This window comes from Mangifera indica, chromosome 15 (assembly GCF_011075055.1).
Source record: "Mangifera indica cultivar Alphonso chromosome 15, CATAS_Mindica_2.1, whole genome shotgun sequence".
Classification (NCBI taxonomy): domain Eukaryota; kingdom Viridiplantae; phylum Streptophyta; class Magnoliopsida; order Sapindales; family Anacardiaceae; genus Mangifera; species Mangifera indica.
Window position 1 is genome coordinate 1 of NC_058151.1, and position 18,210 is coordinate 18,210.

The window sequence follows — 18,210 nt, forward strand, 5'->3', positions numbered from 1 at the left end:
TAACATCATCCGTGAAAATGATGTCCCCACCAGGCACACGAGAATCAGAAGCATAGGTTGCAGACGGATTCAGTTTTGCTAGAAGAAAACGGGCCTGGAGAAAAATAAATGTCATGTCAGTCCGCTCCAATTTTAACTTGAAAGAAACAAGGGCTTTGATGTAGTAGATACGTATAATTGTTTAAACTGAGTATATCAAACATATTGACTTTGATTTAGGAATATTTACACCTAAATACTGTTTAGTCCGAGAATGAGCTAACTTACAAAATTTAACATAAATGGAGACCACAATGGTCGAATATCAAAGGCCATCCATCATACAAAAGTGGTAAAAACAAGGGGGAGAAACACCAACCTGTGAGCCATGCTGATCACAAATGACCAGACGAGGAACTGGAAACCTCTCTTTGATTATTGCATTTGCATCATCATGAGGAGCTTGCAGCAACTGTGCAAAAGCCTGCAAGGATAGAATATAATTTAGAATAAATAGTTCTGTCAGGGTTTAGCACACCACTTTTGCCAGATCAAGAAAACTTCAAAATAAGAAATGAATAAATAAATAAATAAACCCTGAGTTGGGGATCCCATCTCTATATGGTTTATTGATAAGTAACATCAAACAGTGGACTGAACATGTGATATGAACATGAGAGAACATTCATCGGAACAGAAAGCGCTTAATTTCAGGCAAGAATATGGGCAATAGTATTAATCCAGAAGCAAATTAGGACATTTTATTGGACAAACAGTCAATGTGCAAGCCAGTGTGAAAGATATGCATGCAGCAAATAATGATGCATGCGGACTCCAGTAGCATTAAAGTTAACTCCATATAAACACTACCTTATGTTCAGGTTGATGATGGTACCCAGCCTTTCGCCACTGTGCAATGGTTGCCCCATGAAAAATAACAACGCTGAAATATGAGTCTAAGAGGAGAATTCTATCAGCTGCAATGGCAGCCACATCAAGGAGGGCTGGTTCAGGGCCTGAATGAAATGAATAAGAAATTAATGAGGGCTGAATCATCACAATTGAATTGGTAACATTTTCTCGGTTCAGGATCATTCTAAAGTATGCTGTCTCGTCTGGACTGTTGTTGAAGACCTAAAAGAAGACAAATAATCAGAATAAGAGCACAACAAAATCTAAGTGAGAGTACCCAAAAAATTATAATCTTAAACGTTACTGGAAGTCCAAAAAAAAAAGAAAAGGCTCAAATGGAAGATCAAGTACCTGAACAAACTGAGAACGCCGTAGATTAAAAATAAACTGAGGAAATATTGAAAACCGTGGAGATAAGCTGAAAGAAGATGGGCTATCCTTCTGGAAATCTCCAAATCGAGAACAGACATGTATCAATGCCTTATCCAGCCACCTTATCGGGTCAAACTCAGCCTTCATGAAGATTGCATATTGTGAATTAATGGCACAATGGCTCAAATACAAATGTCGGAAATTATAATAAAAGCAACAGTATATTGACTTAAGATATAAAGTACCAACGGTTTATTCACAAATTACAAATAAGACTGCACTCCTGTTATAACACAAGAATTCAGTTTATTCACAACAGACTTCTTTCAATCTTATAGCACTTAAACTTTATTCTTAGTAGCTTCTACTCTTAACAAATCCTAAGTAGCTAACTCTGCTAAGAAATCAATTCCTTAAAATACATGTACACACTAAATGTGAGAGAGAGATCTTGTACTTAAAGAGTCAACACAAAGTTTATCAGCATTTGTTTTATCACATAACATTAACCAAATTACAAGTTACACAGATCAAATGGTTTACCTCAATTTCCATTTTGAAAGAAACTAAGCGTGCCATGACTACAACAGCTGCTTCTTGATCAAATCCAGCAATCAAGTCCTATGGGATATTAAAATAAATCATAAAGTGATTTCAAGAAGAATATGAAAATCCTTAAGAATAAAGTTGGGAAGCCATCCACAAACAGTATGATTTGTAAGATACAAATAGAGTAATGGAGGAAAAAGATGCTGAAAACATCCAAAACCCAGGAAAAAATGCATTTCTCTATCTTCCAAAGAAGGAAAATATCAATCCAATAATTTTTAACATATTTTCATAACTCCAATGGTATTTTATTTCAGGATGTCAGAAAAAGTTAGTTCAAATGCAGTTCTGGCATAAAAGTTTTGACCAATGATACCCTGACCAGCCTCAGCAACCCAACCAAAAAACTATATATAACACCCTCAAGTTATCACAAAAAATGGACATACAAAAGTTTAATAAGTTTAATAATCACATTTCAAACACCAACTATCACCCTCTTATCAAATTGTCGCTTCAGTCCCCATTACCAAGTGATCATGCCTCAATACTACATAGTGAAGGCATGAATAGTCGGCAGCTGGCATCACACATCCCCAAGATGCACCTTTGCTAAAAAGTAAAATCATTAACAAACTTTATGATAGTTCTCAATTAAAATTTAAAAAAGGTTTTATTTTTAAGTTTTTTTCTAAGCTGCTACTTAGTATCTATGAGCTATTGCTTATCAACCATCATAAACAAAATAACTGACAGATAATATAACACAGGACTGCCATTTTTAACTCTCTCGCTGACATCAGTGTAAAACTTGACCATCAAAGGCTTTTGAAATACATTGAGATCAGTAAAATCAATATAAAAAGTGATACTAGAATGTGAAAGCGAGTTTAATAAAATTCCTTACAACAACAGTTTACCCTATTTTATTAGTAACACACTAAAATTGAAAATTTTAACAAGTTAGTGCATCACATACATATATGCACTCACAAATATAGTTGATGCTGAACCTTAGATTCTATGCTAATACCCTAGCTGTGATGCCTAGGCCTTCTCTTTCTGACCACCTTTTTTCTGTAGCATTACAGTTTCCAACTGTAATTCCATCAAGAAGTTTTTTCTTAATCCAAAAAACCATTTGCCCTCACTTTCATTTGCAACAATGTCATGATAGAGACTACAGCAAAATGTTGTTAAATTCATCAGAAAGTTGCCTTAGAATCAGAGTTTTCCTACAATTAGTTAATAAAGACAATACAATGTGCATCAGAATTTATAAATATCTCATGCCCCATATGTCATTGAAGATGAATACTAGAACATAATGCAACTAATAAAAAATGCGGCTCAAAATCACACCAATTTTCACTGCAACCATCTTATAAATAGTATTAATCCCTAAAAATATCATTCATTCCGTTTTTCTTTTTTTTTTTTAAATCCTTTCCTGAGACCATTGCTTGATATTCCATATCTACACTAGAAGCACCAAGATATAAAAAGGTGATAACTAAATCAATGAGAGCATTACTTTTAACCTAAACAAAAAATAAGTTAATTATTGAAGAGCAACCAGAAAAACAAATGTAATGATGTATCACATACAAGAGGAACACAAAACTTGCCTGCATGCTTCCAGGACCAGCAACCCATCTTCTTGAAAGAGTTGTAACCCGAACCCTCATTTGACCACTATTATGTTGGTAACTGTAGCAAAATACAATAGGCAGTCAAAAGATTTCATCTTTTCCAAGTGGTCACCAAAACAAGCAAGTATTGAGTTCATACTAAGTCAAAAATTGGAAATAAAATTGATTGCTTGTTGACTGAACAGTGGCATCCGGAATATCCTTCTTTACAATTTCAAATATTAAACATAACGATGCAGCTTTGTCAAGGCCACACATCTTCCAAGCACTAGTACTCCCCTGACCAACAACAGTGTCAGAGCACAAAGGACCTTTCTGCATAAAGCCACTATTGATTATAAATTTCAAATATAGCCAGCAAAAGAAGGAAACCACATAAATATTTTGAGATGTACCTTTTCAAGAGATGCACATGGGCCTATAATACCCTGAACTTTTATATCCTTTGAGCAGTTAATCTCAAATATACCACTGCATGCCAAAAGTACGATAAAAAAAGAAGGATTTCCTGTTAAAATACCAGATTTATAATGACTTACGCAGACAAAGGCCCAGAAAAAAGTGAAAAAAGTCAGCTCCTATCCATGCAATCAAATTGACAAGCATCTGAATTTGTATAAAGTGGATTGCATTCAAATTTAATGGCTTTTGGGCCTAAAGTAAAAGTGTCTTCGTTATCATTTCTTAATTTCTCCCAAAAAAAAAATCTTGGTTATCATGTTAAACTACTGAACAGTTAATGAATCAAAATTGGATATTTGAAATTAAAGAGGCCTTACTTAGAAGAGAGTCCAAGATCATAGTCACCAGAGTGGAAGACACGTCTGATGGAATCCTTAAATACTGAATGGCCAAAACTTTCAGCAAGCACAACAAGTCCTCCAGTTTTCTCAACTGCAACTTTAAGTTCGGCAACCCCCACCTGGACAGCAAGTTAGTCATGCAAAAGAAATACTTCAAAAATATAGTAGATTTTTCCGCTATGTACCTGATCGAGAGCACAGGCAAAGAGATCAAGAACGTGGCCTTGATGTACAAGCTGCTTTGAAAGAGCGTCATAGAATTTGACAGCTTTATGATAATGGGGAGCCGAATCTTTATCAAGGTCTTTGTGAGAACGAATTGGCTCTGATAGGTTCTTTGACACAATCTATACATAGAACATAGCACAAAGACATGAATCAAACTACTACTACTTCTACTAAAGATGATTGATGGGTGGTAATATGAAAACAAATGCAGAAAAGAAAGAAGAAAGTCATTACAGCAGCAGGACCCTCAGTAGATGGACCACCAACGAAAGCCATGATTCTAGCTCCAGAACCAGGAACACAAGCTCCTAATAAAGTAGCAGCGATACTTAAGGCGGTGCCTGTACATCTGGAAGCACGCTGATCGGGTGGAACAGGCCAAGGATCTTTCTGAAGCTCCTCAAACACAGAATTGAGAGCAAATTCACAGTCGGAGGCAGGCAAGAGGAAACGTGCTATGCTCTCCGAAGAAAGACCGTCTCTAACACCAGCAATGACACCTGTAGAGGGCTTGGGCTTCCTGAGAAAGAAATTCAATTGCTCAAGTAGCTGATCTTTTGAAACGTCCTTGGATCCCTTGAAGACATAGGACTTAGGGATCTGACCAAATCCTAATTCGTGAACGTGGACTAAAGAACCAAAGGTAATGAGACCCACCAGAGAATTGTCAGGTAAAAGATCTATGGCCTGGGAAAGAGCGGACTTGAGAAAGGACATCTCCTCTTCAATGATGCAAGTGTCAACAACAAACATGAAAACAGGTGGGACCGAAGATGAATTGTCACCAGGGGACTCGTACTCGATGGTAGTATACTGTGGGAATAACTCAGCAGGGAGATTATCATCGGTTATGGAAGCGTAATGAGGGGGGAAATGATTACGTTGGAAACAGAAGGGACAGATCCAGATTTTGGCAGCAAAATCAACGATGGAGAAGGGATTGAGAACGGAGCGGCAGGTACGACAGCGAAGAGGAGCATAAGGAAGAATCGGTATATTAGGGAAAGGCTTGATGGGAGTATAGATGGCTGATACTGGCACCACACAGTTATTTGCTTCTTGCTTCGTCCCCGGCAACACGTTCCATGTCATCCTTACCCCGTCTTGGGCCTCTAGGTCCATGAATTCCGCCATTCCCCAATTCTCTACGGTTCTAATAGACTATAGCTTGGAAGATTTAGACGTACTTCTCTTTCGTCTCTATGCACTTCAACAGTTCAACGCTATTATCCTTCTCGGAGAATTCGCTCGATCCACTTCTGTTTGTTTGTTTTACTGTGACAATAAATCATAAATATGTTAGTTTTGAGTAATCAAAGACTAATATAAAAACTTTTGTGCACAGTTACAAGAGATATCTGAAGAGTGTAGAAAACAACAAAAAGAAACAGTCATTTTTTAATATAAACCGTCGTAAACCCTAAAATCAAAGCAATGAACACTCATCTATTTATAAGAAAAAAAATTGAGGATGCAAACCTTCGCACGGATGAAGCAGACGACGTCAGAGAATGGTGGCAGCATGAATCAACATCAGGTGTGAAGAAGTATCGGAGGAGAAGGTTGAATGGGATAAGCTGAAAAAAGAGAAGAAAATGTATGAGAAAGGAAGAAGGCGGAGAAATGAAAAATGGAATAAGTCAGTGGCTGTTTGGATTGGGCTTGAACCTTTAGAAGGCTGTAATTTTGCCCTCAAGCGTCGAAACGGGGCCCAATTCATGTGATCGTGCTCAAAAGTTTTTACCAGTCTTTTGATTGCCCACAATTAAATTATCAATAAAGTTGAAGTTATAAAGTCTAACCTCGAAACCATTTTAATTGAAGCTTACACCGATTGCCCCTGTCTACATTATTACCATTGTTTCCATATATCAAATCCTCATTTCGAAAATAATAATTTATAATAAAAAGAAAAAAAGAGAAATTGACCTCTTTCACTGAATTTATACCAAAATTCATGAACAGATATAAAACAGAATTAACATGTAAAAGAAAAGAGTAACAAGATAAAAGAGAATTAACCGCATAAAAGGACCTCTAGAAATGTTGGACTCATATATACGTCCTTGCTACAAGGACATGAATCAAGATGTTATTGCAACAATATGTTGTTTGGCAAGCTTGAAAGTGTGACTTGAATATTTAGAATGGAAAAAAGTGAAATTCGTTGCAGTTAAAACAAAAGATTTGACCAAGAACAATTCTAACAAAGCTTTGTGAATATGGTTCATATTTAAACATTTTGCCTGGTTGAATTGTGTTTTTCTAGAATGCCAGTGCTCGAGAACCTCAACATTCCAAGTTCCATGCCTTGCCACTACTCCAAAACTCGGAATGCAAATTTCCAGATAAATTATGTATTCACGTAGAAATCGAACTTCAGATAGATATGTGAAAATTCATACATTTATTATTATTGTTCTTATTATTATTATTGGACCTTTTCCAAAAAGACAGTTTTTGAGAAATGGCTCATGTTAAAATCAACATTGTTTTGAAAGTACTATAAATTATTAGATTTTCCATTTAAAAAAATAAAAAGTCATTTCTTAGTAATTACTCCTGTTATGATAGAAATGCTTGCAATCACAAATTTTGCCGCCTGATACCCCGTTGCGTTAGTTCAAAAAGGCCAAAAAAACAAGGCCAAAGGACTATTTCCCACCGAAGGTATACTGATTTTCCAAAGTTTCCTCCGTTAACTTTGAAAATATCATTTACCCATCTATGACCGTTTAAATCTGTTAATTTTAAAGACAAAATCATTATTTTATATTTAATATTAAAAATAAACTTAAATATGATTTTATTTTCCCCTTAAAAGCTTAAAAACTAACTTTTATTCTCTAAACCAAGTTTAAAAAAATCACATTTCCCCTTTAGGGTTTAGTTTCAAAATCCGATCACCTTCTCCAGCACAATCGTCGATCATTTCTCCCTCCCAACGGCTCCCCATCCTCCGACGTGTTGCCTCATCTTTATCCCAACCCCTCCAATGTCCAAAAACGTCGTCTAAGAAGAGAAATCGTCTTCCTAAACGACGACAAGATGACTCATCTTCCTCTGGGAAGACATCTCGTCTTGGTTCGAGAAGACGATTACCTTCCAAGAAGACGATCGTCTTCCCAAACGACGAAAACAAAATCGATCGATCTCGTCTTCATCATCTAGGAAGACGATTTCTCTTCCCAAACGACGTTTTAGGGAGACACAGCCAATGATGACACCAAAAAAAGTGATCGGATTTTGAAACTAAACCCTAGGGGAAAGATGTGATTTTTTCAAACTTGATTTCAGGAAGAAAATATTTATTTTTAAACTTTTAAGGAGAAAAATGAGATAAAATTTTCAAAAGTTAGTATTTCATTAATTTTAACCAATCATAGGTAGGTAAATGACATTTTCAAAATTAACAAGAGAAACTTTAAAAAATTAGCATACATTGGGTGGAAAATAGTCCTATGGCCAAAAAACAACCACAACTAGATATGGTAAGGGGCGGTTTAAGGACGAAGCGACAAGACCTTCTACTGTAGTACCAAACAAAAAAGGCTTTGAATCAGAGCCAATGGTGTGCAAAATCTAGTTTAGTAGAATTTAAAACATTTTTCGAATCAAATTAAAAAAAAAAATTAAAATTTCAAATCAAACTAAATTATTTTAGATTTTAAACCAATCTAAACTAAAAAATATATATTTTGATTCAATTTAGTTTATGGTTTGAATCTATTAAAAATATAAAAAAATAGAATAAAGTATTTTTTAGAGTCAAGATAGCTACGCAATAAATAAAAAAACAAACAAGTGAAAAAATAATATTTATGTCATCTTTTCTCTATAATTCCAAGAATTATAAAAAGGACAAATCATTATAACCAAATTATTACTAAAATTTTTTTACATAAATCCACCCTCACTAATAAAAGAATGTTTCCCAAAAGATACATAATCAAATAAAGATTAATTGAAGAAACTAGGTATGGGTTGGACTCGTTAATGATTGTAATTATAGCATTATTGATAAACACATTAGTAAGCAAATGCAAGAACTAAAGCTATATATCCAGTATTATAATAGATTCAGATGTGCTCAAGTTGCGTAGTTGGAGTCAATTATTTATGTACATATTATAGTGAATTAATCTAGGCACTTCAATTGTACTGTTATGAATTAATTGGGGGGGCGTTACATCAGGAGCAAAACAAAGAAACAAACTTGTCAATTTCACTAATCAATGGAACAAGTCTTATTTATGGCTCTCATCGTGTCCACAAGGCCACTATTAATCAAACAAAGCACAAATGTTCAGACACATACATAGACCATTCTTGGGGCCTTTAGAAGACTACAAAATATGTTCGGTCATATACATAGAACATTCTCTCTATCTCCCACAGACTCACACACAAAGGCTGTTAGTAAACACATTCTAGCATGCAAGTGGAAAAATCACAAATCTCAACTCTTCGTTATTGTCCTTTAATATCAAGCAACACAAAAGCAGACCTATTTTAATTTTAATGTGTCCACTAATCCAAAAAATCCAGCCATAACATTTCTACTATAAGTTTAACAGTGGCAACATATCGAAACTCGTTTATCAGATGTAATGGCAGTGTATAGTTTTTCCATTCAAATACACAACCCAAATGATTCACAAACAAAAACAAATCGGAATGAATAGGAAGAAGAACCACTTGCCGATGAGTTGATTAACCACGAAGAGAGAACACGAAAACTCAAAGAAAATGAAGGATTAGAATTCTCAGTAAGCAATCAAGAACAGAGAAAATGGAGAAGTTTCTGGAATTACGTTAAATGCAATAAACGAAAACTCTAATTTTTTACCCATAATCGAGTTTTTATAGAACCCCGATACACTATCAAACAACTCCTTCTTGTTTTTGCAAAATACGCGGTCCTTGAGACTTATGAAATGTTGTTTTATACTCATGCCAACATGGCCCCTTAAACTGAACTCCTAGATATTTGAAAATGAACTAAACCTTGGGTGTCTTTACGTTTTATTTTGGCCAAACGACTATTTCCCACCTAAGGTATGTTGCAATGTCAAGTTTCCACCCTTTAACTATGGAAACACCAAATACTTATCCATGTCTGGTTAAATTTAACAAAACACTAACGGTGGTAAATTTAATCTCATTTCCCCCCTAAAAGTTTAAAAACTAATATTTTTTCTCTAAGCTAAGTTTGAAAAGATCGCATGTCCCCCCTAGGGTTTATTTCTAAACCCTTTTACTTTCTCCGGTGCCATCATCGGTCATCTTCCCCTCCCGACGGTTTCTCTTCCACCGATGGCCCCCCTCAACTCCACCCCAACCCATCCGATGCAGAGAGACGTCGTCTGGGAAGAGAAATCATCTTCCCAGAAGACGAAGACGAGATCGATCGATCTCGTCTTTGTCGTCTTCCCAGAGGATGACGAGTTGTCTTGTCTTCATCTGGGAAGACGATCGTCTTTCCAGATGACGACAACTGGGAAGACGAAGACTTCGTCTTCCCCGACGAAATTCTTTGTCTTCCACGACTTTTTTAACGTCGATCGGATGTCCAAATAGGAAGAAATAGATCGCCAAAAGGAGAGGATACTTCGAGAGGGAGAGATCGTCGGCAATGGAGCCGGAGAGGTCGCCAGAGATTTCAAAATGAAACCCTAAGGTGAAACTGTAATTTTTTAAAACTTAGGCTAAGAGAAAATTTTAGTTTTTAAAATTTAGGAGGGCAAAAATAGATTCTATTTTTGTTTATTTTTAATATTATAGAGAAAATGACAAATTTACCCTTACCACCGTTAGGATTTTGTTAAATTTAACTAGTCATAGGTGGGTGTTTGGTGCTTCCATAGTTAAAGGGTAAAAACTAAATATTGCAGCATACCTTGGGGGGGGGGGGGGGGGGGGGGGGGGGGAAATAGTCAATTGGCCTTTTATTTTTTGTAACTTTAAAGACTACCGGTACTAGAGGTAATCAAATCAAATTGCGAAGAAAACACAGTTCCCAGAATGTCCTCGCTCTTCCATTTTATTAAATAAATTGTAGCGTGCGAGATCCCACTTCTCACGTGCGATTAACGCGGTGACTTATTAATCCTCTGGTTCTGGAGCTTTCTTTTCTGTAACGAAATCCTGGATCGTCACATCGTTTTTGGCGCTGGTCATCGATTGTAGCATTTTCCATTTAGGTAAGTCTTCAAAATGCTTGATCTATGCTAGAGTTTGATACAATCCATCTTCAATCTCTGAAATAGCGATGCAATTGATCTATTCTCATCGTAGTTTTGCAAATTCTTAAGGATCGTCTTTCTTTCAAAGAAAAAACTAGATTTCCCTTTAGTTTGACTTTTTCCCTATCCTTAATTGATTTAACGCGCATGTTTATTGCGATAGGGTTTGCATCATCTACGTTTACGTTTTCCATAAGGTTCTACGGTTTTCTTTTTTTTTTTTTTTTCGGTTGCCATTTTCACTCTGTATTCAATTATACGGTTGCTTAACTTATTGTATATTTGCTTCATTAATTGACTTGCCTCAGGTGGAAGTGAAGCAAAAGAGAGAATGGCAGATGACAAAGGCATTTCTGAAAGTGATAAGAATGACCCTGCTGCTTCTGCGCCTGAGATAGTAAAAAAGAAGAACAGGGGAATCATTTCTCGTATTTGGAATGGTATCTTCAGACTAAAGGGGGATGATTTTGAAAAGAGATTGCAATACATTTCTAAGGAAGAAGCTGCTGTTCTTGCTAGAATGAAACGGAGATCTCAAACTTGGAGGAGGATGACTAGGCATCTTATTATATTCGCCATCATTTTTGAGGTGCTTTCTCTTTTATCATTTGAAGTCTTGCCTCTTTTTTTATTTTTGTTTCAATTTGAAATTATTTAATTTTTTGTTTTCTTGTAATTAATCAATCAGTCTCATTTTCTTTTCAAGGAATGCTGGGATTGACCGTAACCAATTAGTAGCACATTCCTCTTTGATTGTTAAATAGTCTCTTTTGAGCCAGTTAACTTGTTATAGTTTTATTAATTGGCCACTGAATGAACTCTGTTGTGACTATCAAAAAAATTTATCCTTTTTATTGTTTGTTAATGGAGATAAAGTGTAGAGGTGGAGCCAATGACAATGTAGCATAAACTCGTGTTCCTTTAGTGTTTTGGAAGTATAACTGCTATGATTCTGCAAAAATGGAATCAGGAATTGCAGCTGTTATACGGGCATGATTTTATTTTCATGTTGAAAGAAAAATTTACTGAATTTCATTGCTTTAAAAATAAATTTCTCATTGGCGAATGAATATAGGGTAAGAGTTGGAGCTATCCAGTTGATCTTAATGTTTCCTCTGATATGAATATATCTTCGGATGAGCAGTAGTGGTCTGTTATGCCTTAAAGTTTCTCACTTCTCTGATTATTAATTGCTGCTGTTCCTGCTTAGATCTTTTACCTGACACGGGAAAAACTAGTGGATGATTAATTGTGGAATATTGAAATAAGTAGAGAGGTTTCACCCTTTTATACCTTCCAGCCCATAGTTGTCAATAGTTCCCTTAACTTTAGGCTTTTTGCCTTTGTTAGAATATTTTTTTGATGTTCTTTTCTTAAATGGTATCAATACTTAGGTCATTGCGGTTGGTTATGCTATCATGACTACAAGATCAATGGATTTAGATTGGAAAAGGAGGGCTTTTCGAGTTTTGCCAATGTTCCTGTTGCCTGCTTTATCTGCTCTTGCATATTCAGCCATCAGGAACTTTGCAAGGATCTGTGAGTTTTTTTTTTTCCCCTCCATAGAACTGTTATAGTTCATTGCAACTTTTTGTTCGCTTTTGAATGATGTCGTTTATATTAATACTGAACCCTTATCTGATCACTTTTGAATGAGTCAAGTGGCAACTGAAGAATGTCAGCATTCCATTGGAGCAAAACTTGTATGCTGGCTGCTTCTGTATATCAATGCATGTTCTTGCTATCTAAATTTGAATGAATTGTCATGTCTTCATGCTATATAAAATCTATTAGGACTGGTGTATCGATAATCAACCTATATTTTATCTGATGTTTGTAGGTGATCGCAGGGACCAGAAAACTCTGGAACGGCTTCGGGCTGAGAGGCAAGCAAAAATTGATGAACTTAAAGAGAGGACAAATTATTACACTACTCAACAGCTCATTCAGGTAATAATTGTAGCTGGTCATATTATGTTTGCTCCCATGAACTTTATTTTAGTTGTTTTATTGAACCCTCTTTCAAGGCCATGGGTTTGTAGAATTTTTTAAGTATAATAACAATGGTTGAGATACTATTTAAGGTAAGGTAGCTTTGTTTTTCCTCTTGTGCTGCTTAAATAGTAACTTGTTTGGAAAATTGTAGGATTTGGGTGGTTATTGTGATACCCTTAGGCGAATCCCACATCGACAAAGCACGGGAGAGATACTGGGCTGTGTGTGCTCTGTCTATGGATCTCACATTGGTTAGTGGTGGGAGAATTGAATTGGTTAAATAGCCTGTGAGCTCCTTAACTGTTAAGATGCGTTTTGGGTTGCAAAGCCCAGAAGCAAACCCATGATGGACTGTGTGTCCAAAGTGGACAATATCTTGACAGTGGGCCGGGTTATTGGACTAGGGATGTTACAAATGGTATCAGAGCAACTCCGCGTGTCCTCTTGAACGATGGTGGGGCAAACCTCAGCGAGGACGCTGAGTCCCTTAAGGGGGGGTGTATGTGATACCCTTAGGCGAATCCCACATCGACAAAGCATGGGAGAGATGCTGGGTCTGTGTGTGCTCTGTCTATGGATCCCACATTGGTTAGTGGTGGGAGAATTGAATTGGTTAAATAGCTTGTGAGCTCCTTAACTGTTAAGACGCGTTTTGGGTTGCAAAACCCAGAAGCAAACCCATGATGGACTGTGTGTCCAAATTGGACAATATCTTAACAGTGGGCTGGGCTATTGGACCTGGGGTGTTACAGTTATTTTAAAATTTTGCTTTAAGTTATTTCGTCTGTCTGGATTGTATAAAGTTCTCATCATGCTTCTAGTTGGAGCCTAGAAGAAATGAGTGTTACCCTGTTAAAAGATATGAATGAAATGTAGTCTATTAATCTTGGACTTTCGCATAAAGCAGCTTGTATTGATCTTCAGACAGCATACTGTGAGTTGAATGAAATGAAGCATCTTTTCAGTTGTAGGATGTGTGTTTATTTAATCAGTTGTGAATTTTATTAAGTGTTAGCTTTCTCATGCAGAGATATGATCCTGACCCAGCTGCTAAGGCGGCTGCTGCAAGTGTTCTGGCATCTAAATTGGGTGCTGATTCTGGCTTGAAAGTGTATTTAGGAGATGAACCTAAAATTAATGTTGCAACAGGGAAGAGTAATGATGTTGAGGTTTTGCAGTCTAGTGGTCTGCGAAATCGTAAGCAACTGCACACCAGATCCAGTAGTGCCGGAAGCAATCCATTGCATCATTCTGACGAAGAAACCTCTCGTTCTGTTGTGAGTCAGCATCCACAAACTTCCGAGCATAATAACCTTGTTGTCAATCATCACAATCCTCAGGGTTCTACCATGAATGATGGAGGATGGATTGCTCGAATTGCTGCATTGCTTGTTGGGGAAGATCCTACACAATCTTATGCTCTCATATGTGGCAACTGCCATATGCACAATGGTAAGTTAACTTTGTTTACCACAGTCACATGTATACCCTTGGATCAGTTTTTATTTTTAATTTTGAGATGTGGTAGATTGGAGATAATAAATTGTTTGTTATTGTTTTTGGCAGGACTTGCAAGGAAGGAGGATTACGTGTTTATTACTTATTACTGCCCACACTGTAGTGCCCTGAATAGGCCAAAAGAATCAGAAGAGCATGTTTCAAGTTCTATTACCACTTCTCCTCAAACGAGCTCCTTGACCAAAGAGTCGAACATCAATCCCAGTATTCCTTTGGGTGATAGTATACACCAAAGTAATTGTCCTTTGAAAGAAGGTTTGGAAGTTGAGGAAGTCGAAAAGTTGGGATAATTGGCCATGACTAGTTTAAAAGCAGTGGCATGCTTGTTGCTTGGTGATATGTTTTGTTCTATACATATTGGCGTTGAATCTTTCTGGGTTGGCTATATGCTTGTCAGATTTGTAACGGTGTTGCTTCATGGTGTCGAGGACGTTTCATAGGCTAGAACTTTTGTGCTTTACGATTATAACCTTGTTAGAGACACATTTCATACAGGAGAGTTTTTTTGTGCTTATGATTACATTTGTAGTGGGAGGCCGTTCTTTGATCAAACAAGTGTGATAATCATTTGGGTATTGTAAACTTTTAATGAAAAATTTGGAATGGGTAGCATAGTTGTCAGTATTGGTATGATATTAATGAAAAATTATGCGTGTTGTGAGATGTATTAAATTAATATAATATAATATATTTATAATATTATGTGATACGTATCTTATGAGATGATATATATTGTGAATATGGATTGATACATATTTTATATTAAGAGTGTATATAAGAAATTTAATATGTTTGTAATATTTTTTAATATGATAATATATCAATGATGATATTTGATGTACGATATAGAAAATTAGGTTTTTAATTTATAATATGATATATGATTTGATTATTATGTTGGGTAATACTACATATATGATAACATTCATATAATTGTCATTTCAAAAGATGTTAAAAATGTGAAAAACTTATGGTCTTAAAGAATGATTTATTAAAATGCTTACATGATTATCAAGAATTTTGTTATTATCAATTTAGGGATGGATTTGAAGAGAGTTTATTTGAGGGTGAAACGAACTTAAACATGAATGTGAGATAACAAATGAGAACATGAGTACAAGCTAGGGAGTAGCAATGAAAACAAGTTTGAACCTCAATCCAAATCTGAATTTGAAAAAGAGTCATGCTCGATTCGCATAACTTGCTTGTGTTAATGAATGTCTGAAACAACGTCATCTCATATTAATATTCAATCTTCGAAGCAACGTTGTGTTCTATTAATATTTAAGTCTTCAAGCTTCATTCAAATTGACAAAAAATTTTCAAAAAAAAATCTATAGCCTGAAAAGGCCAGACGACTATTTCCTACCTAAGGTTTAGCGTTTTCTCAAATGTCCCCCCTTTAACTATGGAAACACCAAACACCCACCCATGGTCAGTTAGATTTAACAAAACTCTAACGGTGGTAAGGGTAAAATCGTCATTTTCGTTATAATATTAAAAATAAACTAAAATAGATTATAATTTTGCCCCCCTAAACTTTAAAAACTAAAATTTTCCCCCAGCCTAAGTTTTAAAAAATCACAGTTTCACCCTAGGGTTTGGTTTTGAAATCTCCGACGACCTCTCTGGCTCCATTGCCGACGACCTCTCCCTCCCGAAGCAACCTCTCATTCTGGCGATCTCTTTCCTCCCATTTGGAGGTCCGATCGACGTCGGAGACTCCTTGGGAGACGAAGAACTTCGTCGAGGAAGACGAAGTTCTTCGTCTTCCCAGACGAAGACGAAGCCGTCGTCTTCGTCTTCCCAGACGAAGACGAAGCCATCGTCTTCGTCTGGGAAGACGGTCGTCTTCATCGGGAAAGACCTCTGGGAAAACGACCGTCTTCCTAGATGAAGACGACGGCTTCGTCTTCATCTGGGAAGACGAAGAACTTTGTCTTCCCCGACGAAGTTCTTCGTCTCCCAAGGCGTCTCCGGCGTCGATTGGACCTCCAAATGGGAGGAAAGAGATCGTCGGAAGGAGAGGTTGCTTCGGGAGGGAGAGGCCATCGGCAACGGAGCCGGAGAGGTCGTCGGAGATTTCAAAACCAAACCCTAGGGTGAAACTGCGATTTTTTAAAACTTAAGCTGAGGGAAAATGTTAGTTTTTAAAGTTTAGGGGGAAAAAAAGAGATAAAATTTTTAGGCGTTAGGGTTCTGTTAAATCTAACCGGCCATAGGTGGATGTTTGGTGTTTCCATAGTTAAAGGGGGGACATTTGAGAAAACGCTAAACCTTGGGTGGGAAATAGTCGTTTGGCCGCCTGAAAACCTAAACCTAAAGTCACCACCGCCTTTCCTCTAAGTAGTCGCCACTACTCTACCTCTGCCAGTGCTTCCGTTCGCATCAACAAACGTTGCTCCATCACTGCAATTCTGCACATAAACAAATAGGTGACGTGAGCGTGACTACACCTTGTCATTTTTTTGGCATTGCTCTGTCGTTGCTTCAGTGATTCTCCAACAATATTGAAGCGTTCGGCAATATTGAATTTAACATAGTATTGTTAGAAATTAATTATATTTTTGATTTAATAAAATCTGATAATTAAATAATTCAATGTCAGTGTACAGACAGACTTAAATGATCAATAAAGATAAGTTTAATATACTTAAAAGTTCTAATCTAGGTAGATAGTATAAGTGTGGACCTTGAAGTTTATTGGATTTTGATGGTAGGTCTACTTCAAAACTTAATGCAGTATAGTTATAATATAATTTATCTATACGAAACTATCATTCAAGGAGGTTTCTAGAGTAGAAGGTCAAATCACATTGAAAGATAATCTTGATAGGGAATTTCAAGTGATTTATAAAAGTTTTATGTATTCAGATTGTATGACGATCTAGATAATTCTAAAACTCTAAAATTTAATTTAGTATTTTATAATTTGTACGTAGATCATGTGAATTATAATTATATGATTTTATGTTTATTCGTACATAATAAATCTTACATTGTTTATTTCTTGTGGGCGAAAAGACTATTTCCCACCCAAAGTATCCTCTAATCTCAAGTTTTTACCTCTTAACTTTGAAAATTCCATTTACCCACCCATAGACGATTAAAATTAATGAAACTCTAATCCTTTAAAATTTTATCTATTTTTCCCTCTTTAAACCCTCAAAACTAACCATTTTTCCCATAAGTCAAGTTTTAAAAGATGACATTCCCCCCCTAGGGTTTAATTTTTAATCTCGGACGTCCTTACCGGTGACGAAGATTCCCTGATAAATCACTATGCTTTGATGATCTCTCTCCTTTCCTTTGGAATATTGGCCAATGTAGATCTGGTCTGAAAAGACGAAGAGTTTTGTCTTTCCAGACCAAATCTGCATCGACTAGCATTCTAGAGAAGGGGAAAGAGATCGCCAAAGCATGATGATGTATTGGAAAATCTTTGTTATCAATGATGATGTCTGATTTAACATTAGAGATTGAAAACTAAAATCTAGATGATAAATGTCATTTTTTTAAATTTGGTCTAAGGGGCAAAGGGAGGAACGAGATTAAATTTTAATTTACTTTTAATATTACAGATAAAATAATGATTTTACTCTTAAAATTAATAGACTTAACTCTTTATAAGTGAGTTTTTAATATTTTCATAATTAAAAGGTAAAAACTTAAGATTAAAAAATACTTTAAGTATGAATAAGTCATTTGGGCTTTCTTGTATCTATTCGTGGTTTCATAATTATTACTTGTAATTGTGTTGTGTTCAGTTGGGTTTTAATTGATTTAGGTGGGTTTGTAAAGATAAATACGGATTTTGAGGTTTGTAAAATAAAAAGATATAGGAAGTTGAATATTAATTAAAACTCTGAATTTTGGATGGAGAATTATTCAATCAGCAAGTGTGTGCATTCAAACATCAAAATTTGGATTGAGAATAATTCAAAGTGAGCCGAGCCA

At 36.0% G+C, this 18,210-nt stretch overlaps 2 protein-coding genes across 2 annotated transcripts; one reads left to right on the top strand and one right to left on the bottom strand.

Annotated features, from left to right (window-relative positions):
• Positions 1-4: 4 nt before the first annotated feature.
• LOC123198008 (protein transport protein SEC23) lies at positions 5-6,138 on the bottom strand (the record flags this gene model as incomplete). Its single annotated transcript, XM_044612576.1, has 12 exons — positions 5,975-6,138; positions 4,730-5,770; positions 4,453-4,614; positions 4,244-4,386; positions 3,860-3,935; positions 3,604-3,779; positions 3,441-3,522; positions 1,807-1,884; positions 1,243-1,404; positions 850-1,113; positions 359-463; positions 5-94 (listed from the first exon to the last, which is right to left on the bottom strand). Coding segments are annotated over exons 2-12 (2,238 nt in total), but the record flags the coding sequence as incomplete, so codon positions are not given.
• Positions 6,139-10,538: 4,400 nt separating this feature from the next.
• Positions 10,539-14,916, top strand: LOC123198141 (uncharacterized protein At2g24330-like). Its single transcript, XM_044612768.1, has 6 exons — positions 10,539-10,698; positions 11,049-11,329; positions 12,135-12,279; positions 12,581-12,690; positions 13,764-14,187; positions 14,302-14,916. Exons 2-6 carry the CDS (start codon positions 11,072-11,074, stop codon positions 14,541-14,543), a joined length of 1,179 nt encoding a protein of 392 aa, XP_044468703.1. The 5' UTR covers positions 10,539-10,698; positions 11,049-11,071; the 3' UTR covers positions 14,544-14,916.
• The last annotated feature ends 3,294 nt before the right edge of the window (positions 14,917-18,210 follow it).

Coding starts and splice junctions, on each gene's coding strand:
- LOC123198141 (XM_044612768.1), top strand. CDS start 11,072: ATGGCAGATGACAAAGGCATTTCTGAAAGTGATAAGAATGACCCTGCT. Junction 11,330..12,134: donor TATTCGCCATCATTTTTGAG/GTGCTTTCTCTT, acceptor ATCAATACTTAG/GTCATTGCGGTTGGTTATGC. Junction 12,691..13,763: donor CTACTCAACAGCTCATTCAG/GTAATAATTGTA, acceptor TTTCTCATGCAG/AGATATGATCCTGACCCAGC.